Here is a 15,519-nt window from a genome sequence, read left to right on the forward strand (position 1 = left end):
CTAGTAAAAAAATTTAAATCGCTAGTGTACCCTTCTTATATTTCTCTTTGACCTATTGTGTTTCTTCTACCATTTCATGCCATAACAGTATGTCTTTTATGGATTTAATATATTACTTCTTGCACTTATTTAATGAATCTCAGCATCATGAACCTTTCCTGGCAATGCCATTAGAAAATAGAAAGACTGAAAACATTTTCAAAGTTTCAAATATTTTATTGTTTTTCTTAATATAAAAATAAATCTTAAAAATAGGACATCTATAAAAACAAAAAGACCATCAAAAGCAATTTTCTAAAATTTGTTCAAACTTATTTCAGCAGTTTTTTGTTTTCTCATTTATTTGGCAGTAGCTCTGACCGGAACTTTTTTCTTTTTTGATGATTTTGGCGTCTTTAATTTCTCAATCTTGTCCAACAGTTCGTAGATGTCCAAAGACTCACCTGTAAAAATTCAAAAGCATTTTTCTTTGATTATATATATATATATATGTACAAATATTTTATGAAGCAAATCATGATAAAGTTCGGGGCTGGGAGCAATGACAATCAGCAGAGTTTCAAAAAGAAAAAGAAGAGAGACAATACAAAGAGAAGGTAGAAATAAATATAACAGACACGATTCAGTACAATTGTAACAACTGCAAAATCACTGCAAAGCGAGCAACACTTGATATCATGTAATATCTGTACTTGAAAAAACCTTATATGGAAACACTTAAATAAAAATGACTCTCTAAAAGGATTAACAAAATCAACAAAAAAAAACAAAAAAACCTACAGGGTGGAACGATAAATTTGTTGTCATAAAGAAAACAACACTACAGCTTCAGTTTAAAACATTTATTGAAAAAATCAATTTAGGTAACTTTATTATGTAGTAGATCCGACATCTAATCAATGTAGCTACCTTCAGCCTTAATTAATGCATCAATATGGGTCCAGAACTTGGAGCATGTCTTTTCCACAAGCACCGCCGGGAGCTTGGAAGATACCAAGCGGATGGTAGCCATCAGGCTGACTTTGGTGTTGTGGGAGGTCATGTTGGTGATGTTCTCAATATATGACCAAACAAAGTAGTCAAGCGGGTTCAAATCGAGGGTGTGGGGGGGTCAGTCAGAGAAGGATACAAAGTCATAGCACTCGTTCGGAAGCCAAGCCTGGGTCTCTTTGGACTTGTGGGCTGGCGCCAAATTCTGCTGCTACACCCAGGGCCTGCTAGTGGTCACCTGATTGCACCAGGGGATCACCATACTCTTCAGCATATGTAGGTACACTTTGGTGTTGACTTTCAAGCCGACTTCGAAGATGTGAGGTGGCATGATGTGGCCCTCACTTAAAAAAAACACCAAAGACCATAACCGTGGCTGGAAAATTTGTTTTCATCATCCTGGATACATCTGTTATTCGTGACAATTCAGCAATGCATTTTGAGGGTGCTGGCAATGGTCCCGTTTTCATAACTTAGATCGGTAAAGAGCAGGAGTTGTACAACAGCACATCTCCGATCTTGCTCATTGAACATTGTGTCACTTTCAGACGTGATAGAAGGCTCCTATTGCTCTTGTGGTTTGTACACAATTGGCCAACTAGCAGATGGTCTGCAACAAAAAAAAGAAAACTGGTTTCCATCAAGCAGAAATGGAATCATGTGGTCTTTTCTCAGGCAACAATTTTATCATTTCACCTTGTAACTACAGCATATTTATTTCTCTCCCACTGTGAGAAATGTGACACTAGGGTGGGAAAGTGGAATTGACAAGTCAGCGCTCCAGAAAAGGAGCAGAGGCGCCTCAGGTGATGAACAATAAATAACTCCTTCTCAAAGAGAGAAAGCAAAGCCTGGGAGGATGGATGAGAGGGCCCCCTAGAACTGCACAGAATCAGCATTACACTCTAAACAATGGGAAACAGTATTACTCTGCAGAACTGTTTGATCGATTGCACTCCACCAGCATATTATCTGGCACTCACATCTAGCCAGATATCAAGCACAGATATGTTGCCTATACCTTCAACATCAAGTGCAGATGTGCCTTCTTCATCAGAACCTGTGCCTTTCACATCAACAGATGACCCACCCTCGTTTCTTCAAATGTCTACAATGACTCAAAGTCCAATGAAGAAAACTATACAGGATTTCTTCATGAGAAAGTTAACATTCATGCTGGTTAGGCCTGAAAGAAAAAAAATGACACCAACAAACAAAGGGCCATCAAAAGGCAGTATAGAGAGAGCCTGACCTCAGCTGAATGTCTGCAGTGACTTCCAAAAGATAAAGAAGAGGAAACAAAAAAAAAAAGAGGGCATGGTCTCATAACTGGGGTCAAGGGACAGGAAGAAAAACTCACAATATTGGTATGAAGAGGCCAAAACTATGTGCTGGACAGCCAGATGCTGACACCTCAGAGCCAGATGCTGACACCTCAGAGCCAGATGCTGACATCACAGAATTACAAAGAAACAGTTATTACTCAGACAATGATGGCGATCCTTTTCAAAGCCAGAAGAAATATTTTTTAAAGTTTCTCTTCTGCTATGAACGAAGGTTTGTGCAGTTCATCTTTTGTTGACAATTGACAGTTGAACAGTCTCTCTGCGTCTTTATCTTTTCCAGCCATGCGAATTGTACAGAATTTTAAAAAGGACCCTTTATATAATCCAATGGGGTAGTGTGATCGTGTTTCATCAGACATGATCAGGTAGAAGTCTTAAGTAATTTGCAATTATATTCTTTGTAATTTTCGCACTGAAGATTAAACCTTCAACTTCCAGAAGAGCGTCACTCACAACTGAATTTTATCTAGTACTTTATCCATCATGCCACGGGTCCTTGTGGGTAAAACATTGTGCAAATAACACTCAAGATGCGAACAATAGTTTGAATAATCCAAATAATATAAATCCAGTTCCATCTGTAAATCATGCAGAAAATGTATGAAAGCTTACCAGGTGGTATGTTGTATCCGATGTTAAGTCCATGTGGATTGGATGGAGTCACACAATCCATGAAAACTTCTTTACGTAAACACGTATCGATATCAACGGAACTAAAAAATGCCACAGACTAGAAAAGAAAAAAAAGGAAACATTTGTGATAAAAATGTTGCAACAGTTAGTACAGGCGATCTTGAAGATGATCTAAAGGTGACAGGATTAATGGCAAAGTAAGAAAAGTTGATCAATAATTAGAGAAAGATCTTTCATTTCGAAGATGGTACAAACAAAATGGTTGAGGCCTGAATTTGCTTAGAAACAGGTATATTCACAAACTTGAAGTATATTAAGTTTGTACTTTTATTTTCTATGTGCAATACATTTTAGATTAATTTTTTTATTATATTTTATTAGTTAGCTCAAATTTAAATTTGTTCTGTGTTTACAGTTTGTTGTTATTTTGCTTCTACAAATAAGTCATTTTGGGGCTTCTTTAAAATTTAAACTTACTAGTTTCTTGCTTGAACATAACTTTCATGGATCATCTCAATATCTGCATGTTCTGGCCTATTTCAATATTTTTATCGAACTGACATTCCACTTTTTTTAAGATCTCAGTATATTTTTTTTTACATTGCCACTGAAATGTACAGAGTTCTGGTGAATTTAGAGTTAGATTTATAAGGGTATCTTAAGTGGAGAGCTGTGCAGCAAGATGTAATGATTTGTGTTCTTTGTTAGTGAGCATACTTTGTGATTATAATACCTCTTTTTTAGTTTCAAAGTGGTTGCCTCCATATAATATTTTTCTTTTGTTATTAGGGTTTTCCTGTGTAGATATTGTGGCTATGGTACCTTTAGCGAAACAATTATTTTGTAAAGGGCAATAATCACGAATTCTGCAATTACAGTTTTCTTTCTCCATTATTAACTCTCATATTTCTATATAGGAAATTACTACTAATTAATTACTGACTTATTACTATTTCTTGTGGTTATATTATTATTGTTATAGTCGTTCAGAGTTCTCACATAAATGACTTTCAATGATTGCTCACTGACAATAATCAATGGTGTTCATCTGGATTATAAATGACAAGGCACTCTCCACTTTTTTTGTTACCATTTAAAAATCATTTGGCATTATCACCACAGCCATTGATTAATCGCTAGCAATAATCATTGGTCTTCTCTATTATTAATATTTATTCATTAGGAGTTTTTGAACACGTCATTATCAGTGATCGCTCACTTACAAAAACAGATAGTATTCCCTGGAATCTGCGTGACAATAGGTCCCCCCCATAATACCAAGTTTTTCTATGATTGCAATTCACTTGATTTCTGATGCCCGTTGTTTCTCATTGTGTTTATATTGATAAGAACCAGAGGCTTTGTATAAAATTTGAGTGGCAATAAGTGCATTTGAGCCGAGACGAACAATGACTTAACTGTCTCCAGTAATAATGGTTGCCGACTAAAGGTGATAGCAAGTACAAATGGTTTAAACTAAAGGAAGCGTGGATAGAAGACTTTCGGTGTAAGACATGTTTTTCAAAGAAAAGTTATTTGGTATTTTTTTCTTTCTTTGTTTTGCTGCTGGTATTAACCCCGAGAAGTTGGCACTAGTAGAGAGAGAAAAGTACACATCCAGTGTTATTAATGGTTCTTGTAAAGTCTGGAATCGATTTGTTTGCATGGTTGGTACAAATTTTGAATAAAAGGAGTTTGATCACATCCTCGAAAACATTGTTCATGAGGATAATTTGAAGAAGTTTAGGAAACCAAATAATGTTATATAATTTTTATTACATGAATAAAACTATTGTTTTTATACATTCATAAACATATATTTATTATATACGTTCAAATAAAAACTTTTATTTTTTAAATATAAAAAAACTTTTATTTTTATAATTTTATAATCATATTCATTATAAAATTTCAAATCTATATATCTATAAAAGTGAACGTGTCTGTGTGTGTGTGTGTCTGTGTACATTTCCCTACGCAATAACTCTGTCAATTTTAAGTCTACAGACTCGAAATTTGATATACAGGGTACTAAGATTTGGAAAAATCTTTGTGATCCGTTTTCGACCAGAAATCTGGCTGTTAAGGAGTCAAAGTTCAACGATTTGACCTTTGAGAACTCTACCAACTTCCTGCAGCAATTTGAAATTTTAGATATAGGCTCCTTGGACATAGATCTAACTTAATAACTTTATTTGAGCCCAAAACAATAAATTTTAAGGGGTCATAATAGGGGTCAAAGTTAAAAAAAAATTGACCTCTGCGGTCTCTTCCAAATTACTCAGAAAAAAATTGACTGCTTTTTTTTTTGCTCAACACACACTTCCAAACACCCGGGAAACGTTGGGCTGAAATGCTAGTAAACTAAAAACAAAATTTAAAAAATTAAAGTTATTAAAAATGCAAATAAAAACTAATTGCGTTATTTTAATCTGTATAATTGTGTTAATTTTTATTATATATTTTTCAATAATGTCCTTTTTTTATATTTTATTTCAATAAATCGTTTCACAATAGAAATACTGAAGAACAATAAAAGTGGAGGAACTAATTTGTCTTGTCACAGCTTCTGATAGTGCTATGCCGGAAATTAGGACGTACATTAGCTGACTATAATAGACTTTTTTTGTTGTTTTGTTTTTTTTTCTTCATTTTGCTGGTGGTATTAACCCCGATGGGTCGACCTTAATGGAGAGAAAAAAAGTATATTTCAGATATTATTGACGGTTGTTGTAACATCTTAAATTGATGTGTTTGTATGGCTGGCACAAATTTTGAATAAAAAAAGTTTGATCAAATCTTTGAAAACATCTATTATAATAAAGTCCAAGTCCTGTCTGTTTGTACACAATTTGATTGATAAGTACAAAGGGCAAATTGTCTCACAAATTAATTTTTATACTGAAAACGGAAGTTTACACACTTTCAGTCCAGCGTGATTTTTATATATACTAGCGAGGGGTACCCGGCGTTGCCCGGGTGTTTGGAGGTGTGTGTGAAAACCCCGGGGAATGGGGGGGGGGGTAAAATAAAAGAGAAATGTTTTGGTAAGTAAGTATGAGGATCGAACCCAAACCATTGAGGCAAAGTTGGAAATTAAAGTGTGAAAAAAAAAAAAGAGTGTAACGGTTTTAACCATTGGGCCACCGCGAGATGCTAACAGAAACACATTTGAATTTATTTAATTACTTGGATTTGGCAGGTGCACGTTTTAATGACTTAATGAGGTCAAGTTTGACTGCGGGATAGTATTTCATTTACTGCGGGAATGCTTTTTTTTATTTTTATTTTCCCAAGATGTTGGAGGAGGGGGGATCAGCTCCCCTTGTCCAAATTGAATAGCAATTGTTTGATATATGGATCCACATTGATCAAAGCTGATTGATTTCGGACATTTCCGCCGATAGATGGAAAATACCACCAGAATTAGTGTCGCTTTCATTATAGGAAAAAGACTAATCCACATGCGATGAGCGACAAATGTTGAATATTTATCTTCCCAAAGTCGAGCAAATTAAATAGACAGGCGAGCTTTGTTGTTAACTCTGAAATATTACGATTTATATGTGATATAAAAAGTTTTAAAAAGTTGTGAACCGACCGACCGCTTCTCTGAAAAAAGCCTTTTGTAGACATACAGAAAAAGCGAACACACATACATACATTTTCGCTTTTATATATATAGATTATATTTTCAAAGGAAATCTACATTCAAGAAGCAATCACATTTGCATATTACATTAAAGAAAACCTAGTTCAATAATTAGTTCGATTTTATTGCTTGTTTGTTATAGAATTGTTTTAATTGTTTTGTTGGCAGAGTTGGTGGAAATTTTCTGTTTCTATGTCTATCCTTGTAGCCATGTCACTAGTAAGGGTGCTGGAGGTAAACGTTTTGTCTGGGCTGACGTTATCCGCCTGATAGTCAGGGACCCGAACCTTGGATTAACCACTAAGGAGGCTGTCCTATCAGCAGGTGCAAAGTACTGGGGCTGCTGTATTGCCATTTGGTGAATGGAATCTGGACCATGCAGTAGCTTCTGGTGGGGCCTCTCGATGCCATACTAGTGGGTAATTGTTACGGCTTTACCTTATCATGTGGTACAAAAAAAAAAAAAATTCTTCGTTTCTTTTTCTCTCTTAGTTTCCCCTCTCTGTCCTGCTCTAAGTAAATCTGACGACCTAGTCCACAAATTCCAAAATTTCATCATGACAAGTTTCAAGAAAAAATACACGATTAAACCCGGTTCTCCAACTTCCAACATAGACCCCTACTACCATGTCTCCTTCTCCAACATCAGGGGTCTACGTTCTAACCTTCCAGAGGTTGAAACCCAATTACAGGAGACTAAACCAGACCTTTTATTTTTAAGTGAAACTGGCATTGGACAGGCTATTTCCCTAGATGAGTTTGCAATTACAGGATACTCTAACTTAACTTCTAAATCTGACCCCCAAGATCGCCATGGGCATGGAATATGTGCCTATATTAAAGATAGCTTTCCATGTGGGAGGGACATCTCCAGGGAAGATCCTAACTTACCCTATATGTGCTTCCGGGTTGCTTTAGCTCACGCTACTGCATTTATATTTACTCTCTATCGCCCCCACAACAGCGGAGTTACTATCTTTCAAAGCATATCTGAGAAAATTGACCAAGTCCTTTCTACTTATCCTTCAGCTAACATTCACGTATGTGGAGACTTCAATGTTCACAACGTCGAATGGTTGACCCACTCAAACAAGACCGATGATGAGGGGAGGTTCTGTGATGATTTCTCCATTGCCTATGACCTCACTCAGATTGTTCAGGAACCCACCCGTGTGCCCGATAATGACGGCCAGTATGCGAGCCTACTAGACCTTTTTCTCAAAACTTGCCCTGAACTATGTTCAGTTTCTGTTCTGTCGCCTCTTGGATCTTCCGACCACTCTGTTGTATCAATTAAGATAAAAATGAAATGTAATAAGTCCCCAGACGTACCTCTTCATCGTACAGTATATCGATACACTAAGGCTGACTGGGATAGCTTCCGAACATTTATATCTGATCTACCTCTGCATTCCATGTTTAAAAAGGATGTGTCCTCTATAGTATTAGACCTAACTGAATGGTTAATTGTAGGTATTGACCATTTCATACCCTCTAAAAAGTTTCAGCAAAAACCTAACAGCCAGCCATGGTTCTCTCCAGAATGTGCTGCTGCCATTGCGCACAGAAATCACTTTTTCCACTGCTTCAAACGTAATAGATGTATGGAAACTAAAGCCGTTTTCAGGACTGCCAGCAACCATTGTAAGAAAGTAATAAGGAACGCAAGAGAGTTGTATGCTCAATCTGTTAAGTCCAAAGTAGCTGAGCAGCGGCTTGGTTCCCACCAGTTTTGGCAAATAGCAAACAGAATCCTGAACAGAAGCGTGTGCTCCATCCCAACTATTATCAATGGACCTGAGGTAATCTCGTCAGCATCAGACAAAGCCAAACTCTTTGTGAAGAACTTTGCAGCTAATTCTACCCTTTGCGACCAAGACCGCCAACCCCCAATATTTCCTCCTGTATCAGAAAACACGCTATGTGATATACGTATATCTGTACATGATGTTGCCAAGCTAATCAAAAACCTTGATTCCAGTAAAGCAACTGGCCCTGATGGTATTCCAATTATAGTACTCAAAAAACTTCAACCTGAACTAGCGCCCATACTTACAAAACTGTTTAAACGTTGTCTTAAGGAGAATAGTTTCCCATCTCCCTGGAAAATCTCATCAGTATGCCCTGTATTTAAGAATTCAGGTGATCGCTCATCCCCCTCTCAGTACAGGCCAATAAGTCTCCTGTGCGTCATGAGTAAGTTGCTAGAATCTGTGTTAAATACAGAAGTAATCAAACATCTCAACAAAAATAACCTTCTTAGTGACACTCAATATGGTTTCCGTTCTGCTAGATCTACAGCAGATGTCCTTACAGTTATATCGCATAGGATTAGCAAATCTCTCGACGGTGGCAATCTTTCTAGGGCAATTGCTCTTGACATATCTAAAGCCTTTGATAGGGTATGGCATAAAGGTTTACTTCATAAGATCGCTAGCTATGGTATAGCTGGAAAAGTCTTCTCAATTATTAAATCATTTCTTTCTGATAGGTTCATAAGAGTAGTAGTTGAGGGGCAAAAATCAGAAGCTCACAGTATTAATGCCGGTGTCCCTCAGGGATCTATCCTGGGCCCAACTCTTTTCCTGATCTACATTAATGATCTTCCAAATCATATCCTTACATCATTTGTAGACATTTATGCTGACGACACTACCATTTATGGTACCACATCTAAGACAGTAAACGACCAAGTTCTCTCCAATTCTCTCTCCTCTGATCTTGAGCACGTAGTACAATGGGGAAAGGAGTGGCTGGTTACTTTTAATGCATCTAAAACCAAGCTTCTCTCTTTACATCATCAACATTCTAATCCACATTTGTCATCAATTGAAATGAATGGCTCTCGTCTTCAGGAGGCCTCAAGTTTTGACAAGCTTCTGGGCTTGGCCATTACTCCTGATCTTAAATGGAACACGTATATCAAATCTGTTGCCAAGGCCGCTGGAAAAATGGTGGGATCTTTCTATCGATCCAGTAGATATCTCACTGCTGATGCTATTCTCTATCTATATAAGAGCCAGGTATGTCCAAGGATGGAATACTGTTGCCACATCTGGGCAGGAGCTGCTAGAAAGGACTTGTCCTGCCTTGATAGAGTTCAAAATAGACTTCGTAGCCTCGTAGGAGATGTCCTTTTCTCCTCCTTGCAACCTCTATCTCACAGAAGAGATGTTGCGAGTTTGTCTCTGATGTATCGTTATTTTCATGGAAAGTGTTCGACTGAGCTTCAATCTATGGTCCCCCCTCGCCAAACTTTCACAAGAAACACTCGTCTAGCTGTAAACACTATCAATAATTCTCCCCACTCTTTATCTGTGCCTAAACCTAAACGTAGATTCCATGAACAAAGCTTCTTTCTTAGAACTGCACGCCTGTGGAATTGTCTTCCGTTTTCCTGCTTTCTGGCTGACTACAATATGGTTGTGTTCAAGTCTAACGTAAATAAGTTCTTGATGAGCCGTTCCATATAAGTTATTAAATTTACCAAATTTTCATTACTAATGATTACTATATTGACCAATTTCTACTGTACACTCTTTAACCCTTATCCTTGAGTGGCCTCTGGGCCTTGATAATGTGGTGATGCCTTTGTAAAAAAAAAAAAAAAAAAAAAATTATTCTATTTAGAAATATTATTTAAAGTTGATTGATTTAAATTTACTTTTAAATTAATTTATATTTAATTCATTTTTAATTATTATTAACCCATACCAGTTGCCTTTAAAAACAAGTTTATTTATTTAATCTGTGTGAGTTATTTCTCCTTTTAAGCAATGAGAGTTATTTCCCATTTAATTTTCATAGACAAAAATGGATGCACTTTATACTTCCATAAATCCAATGTAGTTCACTTTCAGGAAAATCGTAAGAAGTCAGGATATTTGTTGTATCTTAAATAGTATGTGACTAAATTCTCTTCTTGCCAATATGTGTCAATCTGGCAACACTGGGTGTATACAGCTAGTTATTTCATAAGGTTAGGTTGAAAATTTTAGAAAACCAAATAATGTTATATAAGTTTTTTATTAAATAAATAAAATCATTTGTGGGGGTGGGTACTTTATGCTAAAGCTCAATAGTTATTGTAAATGATTCATTGTATACAATTAACTTAACACAAGTTGATATTTTTTTTTACTTATAACAGGTAAAAATTATAGGTTCATGCCTTTCCTAAGGGTATTAATGCACAAATGATCACAATGGATCTGACTGGATTTGAACTTGGCATAGCTGTTTTAAAAAGCAAAGAAAAACGGAAAGCCATATCTAGATTTTGATTTTTCGTACCTGCGGCAAATCAAACATTTCCAACTTGTAAGCAAACATGCTTCTCGTCAACAGGTTAGTAATCTGCAATGCTAATGCAGCCGTGTATCGGTCTTTACTCTGCACCAAATAACGCACTTCATCGTGAATACTGATACAGAAGCGTCCATCAATGGAGAATTCTTCTATCAGCCATTTCATCGAAACTAACATCAGGTGGAGATAATCAACAGCAGAACTTTGCACGACCCAATTTATACGACTCGTCATGAACTGAAATTAGAAATTTACATTTATTAAAATACATACGACTTTAGCATTGAAAGATAGTGAAATAGTACAATTAATAAAAATGGTACTATCCTGAAGTTAGAAAATTTATATTTATTAAAAGCCACACGACCTGTCATTCATTAAAATTAGAAATTTATATTTATTAAAATCCATATAACTTGTTATGCATTTAAATTAAAATTAATTAAAATACATACCACTTGAGCATTAAAAGAGAGTAAAATAGTACAATCAATAAAAATCGTACTACACTGAAATTAGAAATTTATATTTATTAAAATCCATACAACTTGTCATGCATTTAAATTAAAAATTAATTAAAATACATACGACTATAGCATTGAAAGATAGTGAAATAGTACAATTAATAAAAATGGTACTATACTGAAGTTAGAAATTTATATTTATTAAAATACATATTATGAGTGAGATAATAGGATAAGAAACCCTATAAGTAAGACTTTTATAGTTACTAGCAGGACCCACGGAAATTCCACAGAATGAGGAATATATTTAATCAACAAATGTTTTGATAAAGCTGATAGTTTTCTGAATAGTGCAAAAAATTAGTTTTTGAGGGCAGAAAAAATAACACAGAACAAATATCAGTTTATTAACATTTCTATGAAAATAGTGCCCATTGTATTTTAAATACAGAACTGCCCCAAATGAGATAAATTAATAAGTACTAATAAATACCCAGAAAGAATTATTGTGCTACATAGTTCAATACAAATAATAAAAGCATATTGTAAGAGACGATCTTAAATTTACACCATCAGTCTAGCACCTCTTGGCAGACAGTGTTCTTTATTTGCTGTTTCTTCCTTCGTTTTTTTTTTTGTGTGTGTGTATGTCTTTGTCATATGTTCCTTTTTTTACATACTGTTTTGCTGACTTCTTTCTTCAGTGAAGAACCCAGTACCTGTCGAAATTAACAAGGCTACATCAAAGGGAGTTCACTTTCATATTCTTGTCCGGTGTTGCCAGATTGGTCTTTTTAAAGCAAAATTTCACGAATTCGGCCTTTTGAAGTAGTTTCAAAAATTGTAGTTGACCTTTTTCAAAGTATAACATACAGACTTACAAAGAAAAAAACAACTGGAATATTGTATAGATATAATCCTTTAATGGCCTATAATTCTTCCTCATTTCTTTTGAAATTGTAACTGCAGGCTGGACTAGTGTTGAGAACTAGAAAATCACACAAGATTATAGGCTATTAAAGCCTTCCATAAAAACATATCTGATTTTCATAAATTAATGATTGCAGACAAACTCTTAAAGCCTTTGTAGGCAACTAGTTTAGAAGATAAAAAAAATACTCATTTAACAAAACTGCATCAAGTATTTTTTTCCAAAATAGGATGACTAAAAATCTCACCCATGAATCTATGATATAAATCTCACTTGTCTGTTTAACTGTATGTATGTATGTATGTATGTATGTATGTATGTATGTATGCCTAAAACTTCCGACAGAGGCAACAGATTTTCACGAGATTGGTATCATTTTGGAGCTCAACATCTTCGACAACAACTAGTGGTAAGGAAGGCAATTTCAGTTGGATGTTTGAGGAAGCAGTTGGATTTTCTGAAGGTTCACAGTCAGTTGGGTTACTGTGCCTCTCTGGGCAAGAGGAACCCTTGAGGCTTTTAGAAAAAGGATCGTGTTGATGGAATTTATATTCTGGTTTGGTCAGGCAAAAAAATATCATTTTGCAAATTTGCTGTTCAACATAGAAAAACAAGTATCATTTTAATGACTGATGAAAAATAAACCTTTGTTGTTTTTAAACTTGAGTTGTGTTTTTCTCATTTGGACGAAGAATTCTTTTGTTGCAGAACTGAATCAAACAACAACTCTGGACTGGCACATCACGTGGGATATCACGATCTGTGCAACGAATGCACACATCCGTGTTCATAATAGATTACAAAAGTTAGGGAGTTTCACGATAAACTATGCATTGAAAAATGTCTCACTTACATCATCTGATACAAATTCCGGTTCCAACGCTTTGCTTATTCGACAGCCAAGGACAGGAGTTGAAGGTTGTTCATTCTTCGCAATCTGTTCCAACTTATTAAACATGAAACTTTCACTGCAAATAACAAAGGTAGAGTAATAGAACTCGTTTGGTTGTAGTTAATATTCATTAATTAAATAATATAACTTAACATAAGGATTCATTAGTTAAATAATATAACTTGATTGTAATTAGGGTTAATTAGTTAAGTAATATAAGTTAGTTGTAATTAGGATTTTTTAGTTAAGTAATATAACTTGATTGTAATTAGGATTTATTAGTTAAATAATATAACTTGATTGTAATTAGGATTTATTAGTTAAATAATATACCTTGATTGTAATTAGGATTTATTAGTTAAATAATATAACTTGATTGTAATTAGAATTTATTAGTTAAATAATATAACTTGATTGTAATTAGAATTTATTAGTTAAATAATATAACTTGATTGTAATTAGGATTTATTAGTTAAATAATATAACTTGATTGTAATTAGAATTTATTAGTTAAGTAACATAACTTGATTGTAATTACGGTTTATTAGTTAAATAATATAACTTGATTGTAATTAGGATTTATTAGTTAAGTAATATAACTTGATTGTAATTAGGATTTATCAGTTAAGTAATATAACTGGATTGTAATTAGGATTTATCAGTTAAATAATATAACTTGATTGTAATTAGGATTTATCAGTTAAATAATATAACTTGATTGTAATTAGGATTTATCAGTTAAATAATATAACTTGATTGTAATTAGGATTTATCAGTTAAGTAATATAACTTGATTGTAATTAGGATTCATTAGTTAAGTAATATAACTTGAATGTAATTAGGATTTATTAGTTAAGTAATATAACTTGATTGTAATTAGGATTCATTAGCTAAGTAATATAACTTGAATGTAATTAGGATTTATTAGTTAAGTAATATAAGTTAGTTGTAATTGTAATTTATTAGTTAAATGATAGAACTTGATTGTAATTAAGATTTATCAGTTAAGTAATATGACTTGACTGTAATTAAGATTTATTAGTTAAGTAATATTAGTTAGTTGTAATTAGGATTTATTAGTTAAGTAATATTAGTTGTAATTAGGATTTATTAGTTAAGTAATATTAGTTGTAAATAGGATTTATTAGTTAAGTAATATTAGTTGATTGTAATTAAAATTTATTAGTTTAATAATATAACTTGATTGAAATTAAGATTTATTAGTTTAATAATATAAGCTAGTTGTAATTAGGATTTATTAGTTAAATAATATAACTTGGTTGTAATTAGGATTTATTAGTTAAGTAATATAACTTGGTTCGAATTAATATTCATTAGTTAAGTAATATAACGGATAAGATTTTACAAATATAGGATATGTATTTTAGTAAAAAAGTTCAAGTTTTAACGAATTGACAAAATGAAGAAAATGTATATTTTTGACACATTTTTAGAGTATACTTTCTTTACATGTTCATGAATAACATTTATATATGGGAACAATGTATTCATTTTTATGTTTAATTTATGTATGTATATTACAGTCACTGTCTTTACTGTTTGTGGTTGACAAACTATTAATAAATGATATGTCTTTGTCTACCACAGGCTTTTTGCCATCTTTTTATTTTCTACACATGTACATAGTCAATAGAACATACAGATATTCTTAGCAAAATTTAACGTTATCAGAAAATTTATTAATTTTTAAAAAAAATTTATTTACTACAAGTAAGGTACATTACCAGATTTATACAAGACATCCTAAGTGATGAGTTGTGCAGCAAAATGTTTGTTCACATTACATTTAAATGTCTACATGTTGGTACAGTCAGGGAAACAGGGATCAAGGAGTAGGGAGGTTATTTTAAATGTAAGTGGTTCGAGGAAAGAAATGCTTTCTGGGAGGTGGGGATCTAGGCAGTGAAGAGGTAGAAATTTTATGTTGAAGGGTAGCAAGTCTGTAAATTAGAATGCAAACTATTCTTATTTTTCTAGATCTTATTTTTAGGGATGATTTGTTAGGAGTTAAAAAAAAAACAGAAACTGACCTTCCACCTCTCCATTCTCCAGTTTTAGGACTGCAAATATAAATAAATAAACGTTTATAAATATAATGAAAATACATCATATTACAGGAATTATTATTTGTTTTATTTGCTGGGGTTTTTTTTGGGGGGGGGGGGTTGAATATGTGCACACATCTAGATAAGTATGTCTGTTTGTCACACTTTAGTTAAAAAAATATTTTCATCATTAAATGCATAAATTGAATGGATGTATTTAAAATAGATGCATCCAAG

The 15,519-nt window shown here is 33.7% G+C and overlaps 1 protein-coding gene across 3 annotated transcripts in view; it reads right to left on the bottom strand.

The window, feature by feature from the left end:
- Positions 1-203: 203 nt before the first annotated feature.
- LOC145297542 (DNA polymerase subunit gamma-1-like) overlaps positions 204-15,519 on the bottom strand; it is a 231,559-nt gene continuing 216,243 nt past the window's right edge. For all 3 annotated transcript variants that reach the window (XM_080143503.1, XM_080143500.1, XM_080143504.1), the window contains 5 exons: positions 15,268-15,297; positions 13,178-13,292; positions 10,915-11,166; positions 2,949-3,066; positions 204-443 (listed from right to left, as the gene is read on the bottom strand). In XM_080143503.1, coding sequence (XP_079999629.1) covers positions 340-443; positions 2,949-3,066; positions 10,915-11,166; positions 13,178-13,292; positions 15,268-15,297 — 619 coding nt within the window. In that variant the 3' untranslated portion in view covers positions 204-339. The remainder of the gene's footprint in view (positions 444-2,948; positions 3,067-10,914; positions 11,167-13,177; positions 13,293-15,267; positions 15,298-15,519) is intronic.

The sequence above is a fragment of the Euprymna scolopes genome, chromosome 18 (assembly GCF_053919585.1).
Source record: "Euprymna scolopes isolate OS-2025 chromosome 18, ASM5391958v1, whole genome shotgun sequence".
Classification (NCBI taxonomy): Eukaryota; Metazoa; Mollusca; class Cephalopoda; order Sepiida; family Sepiolidae; genus Euprymna; species Euprymna scolopes.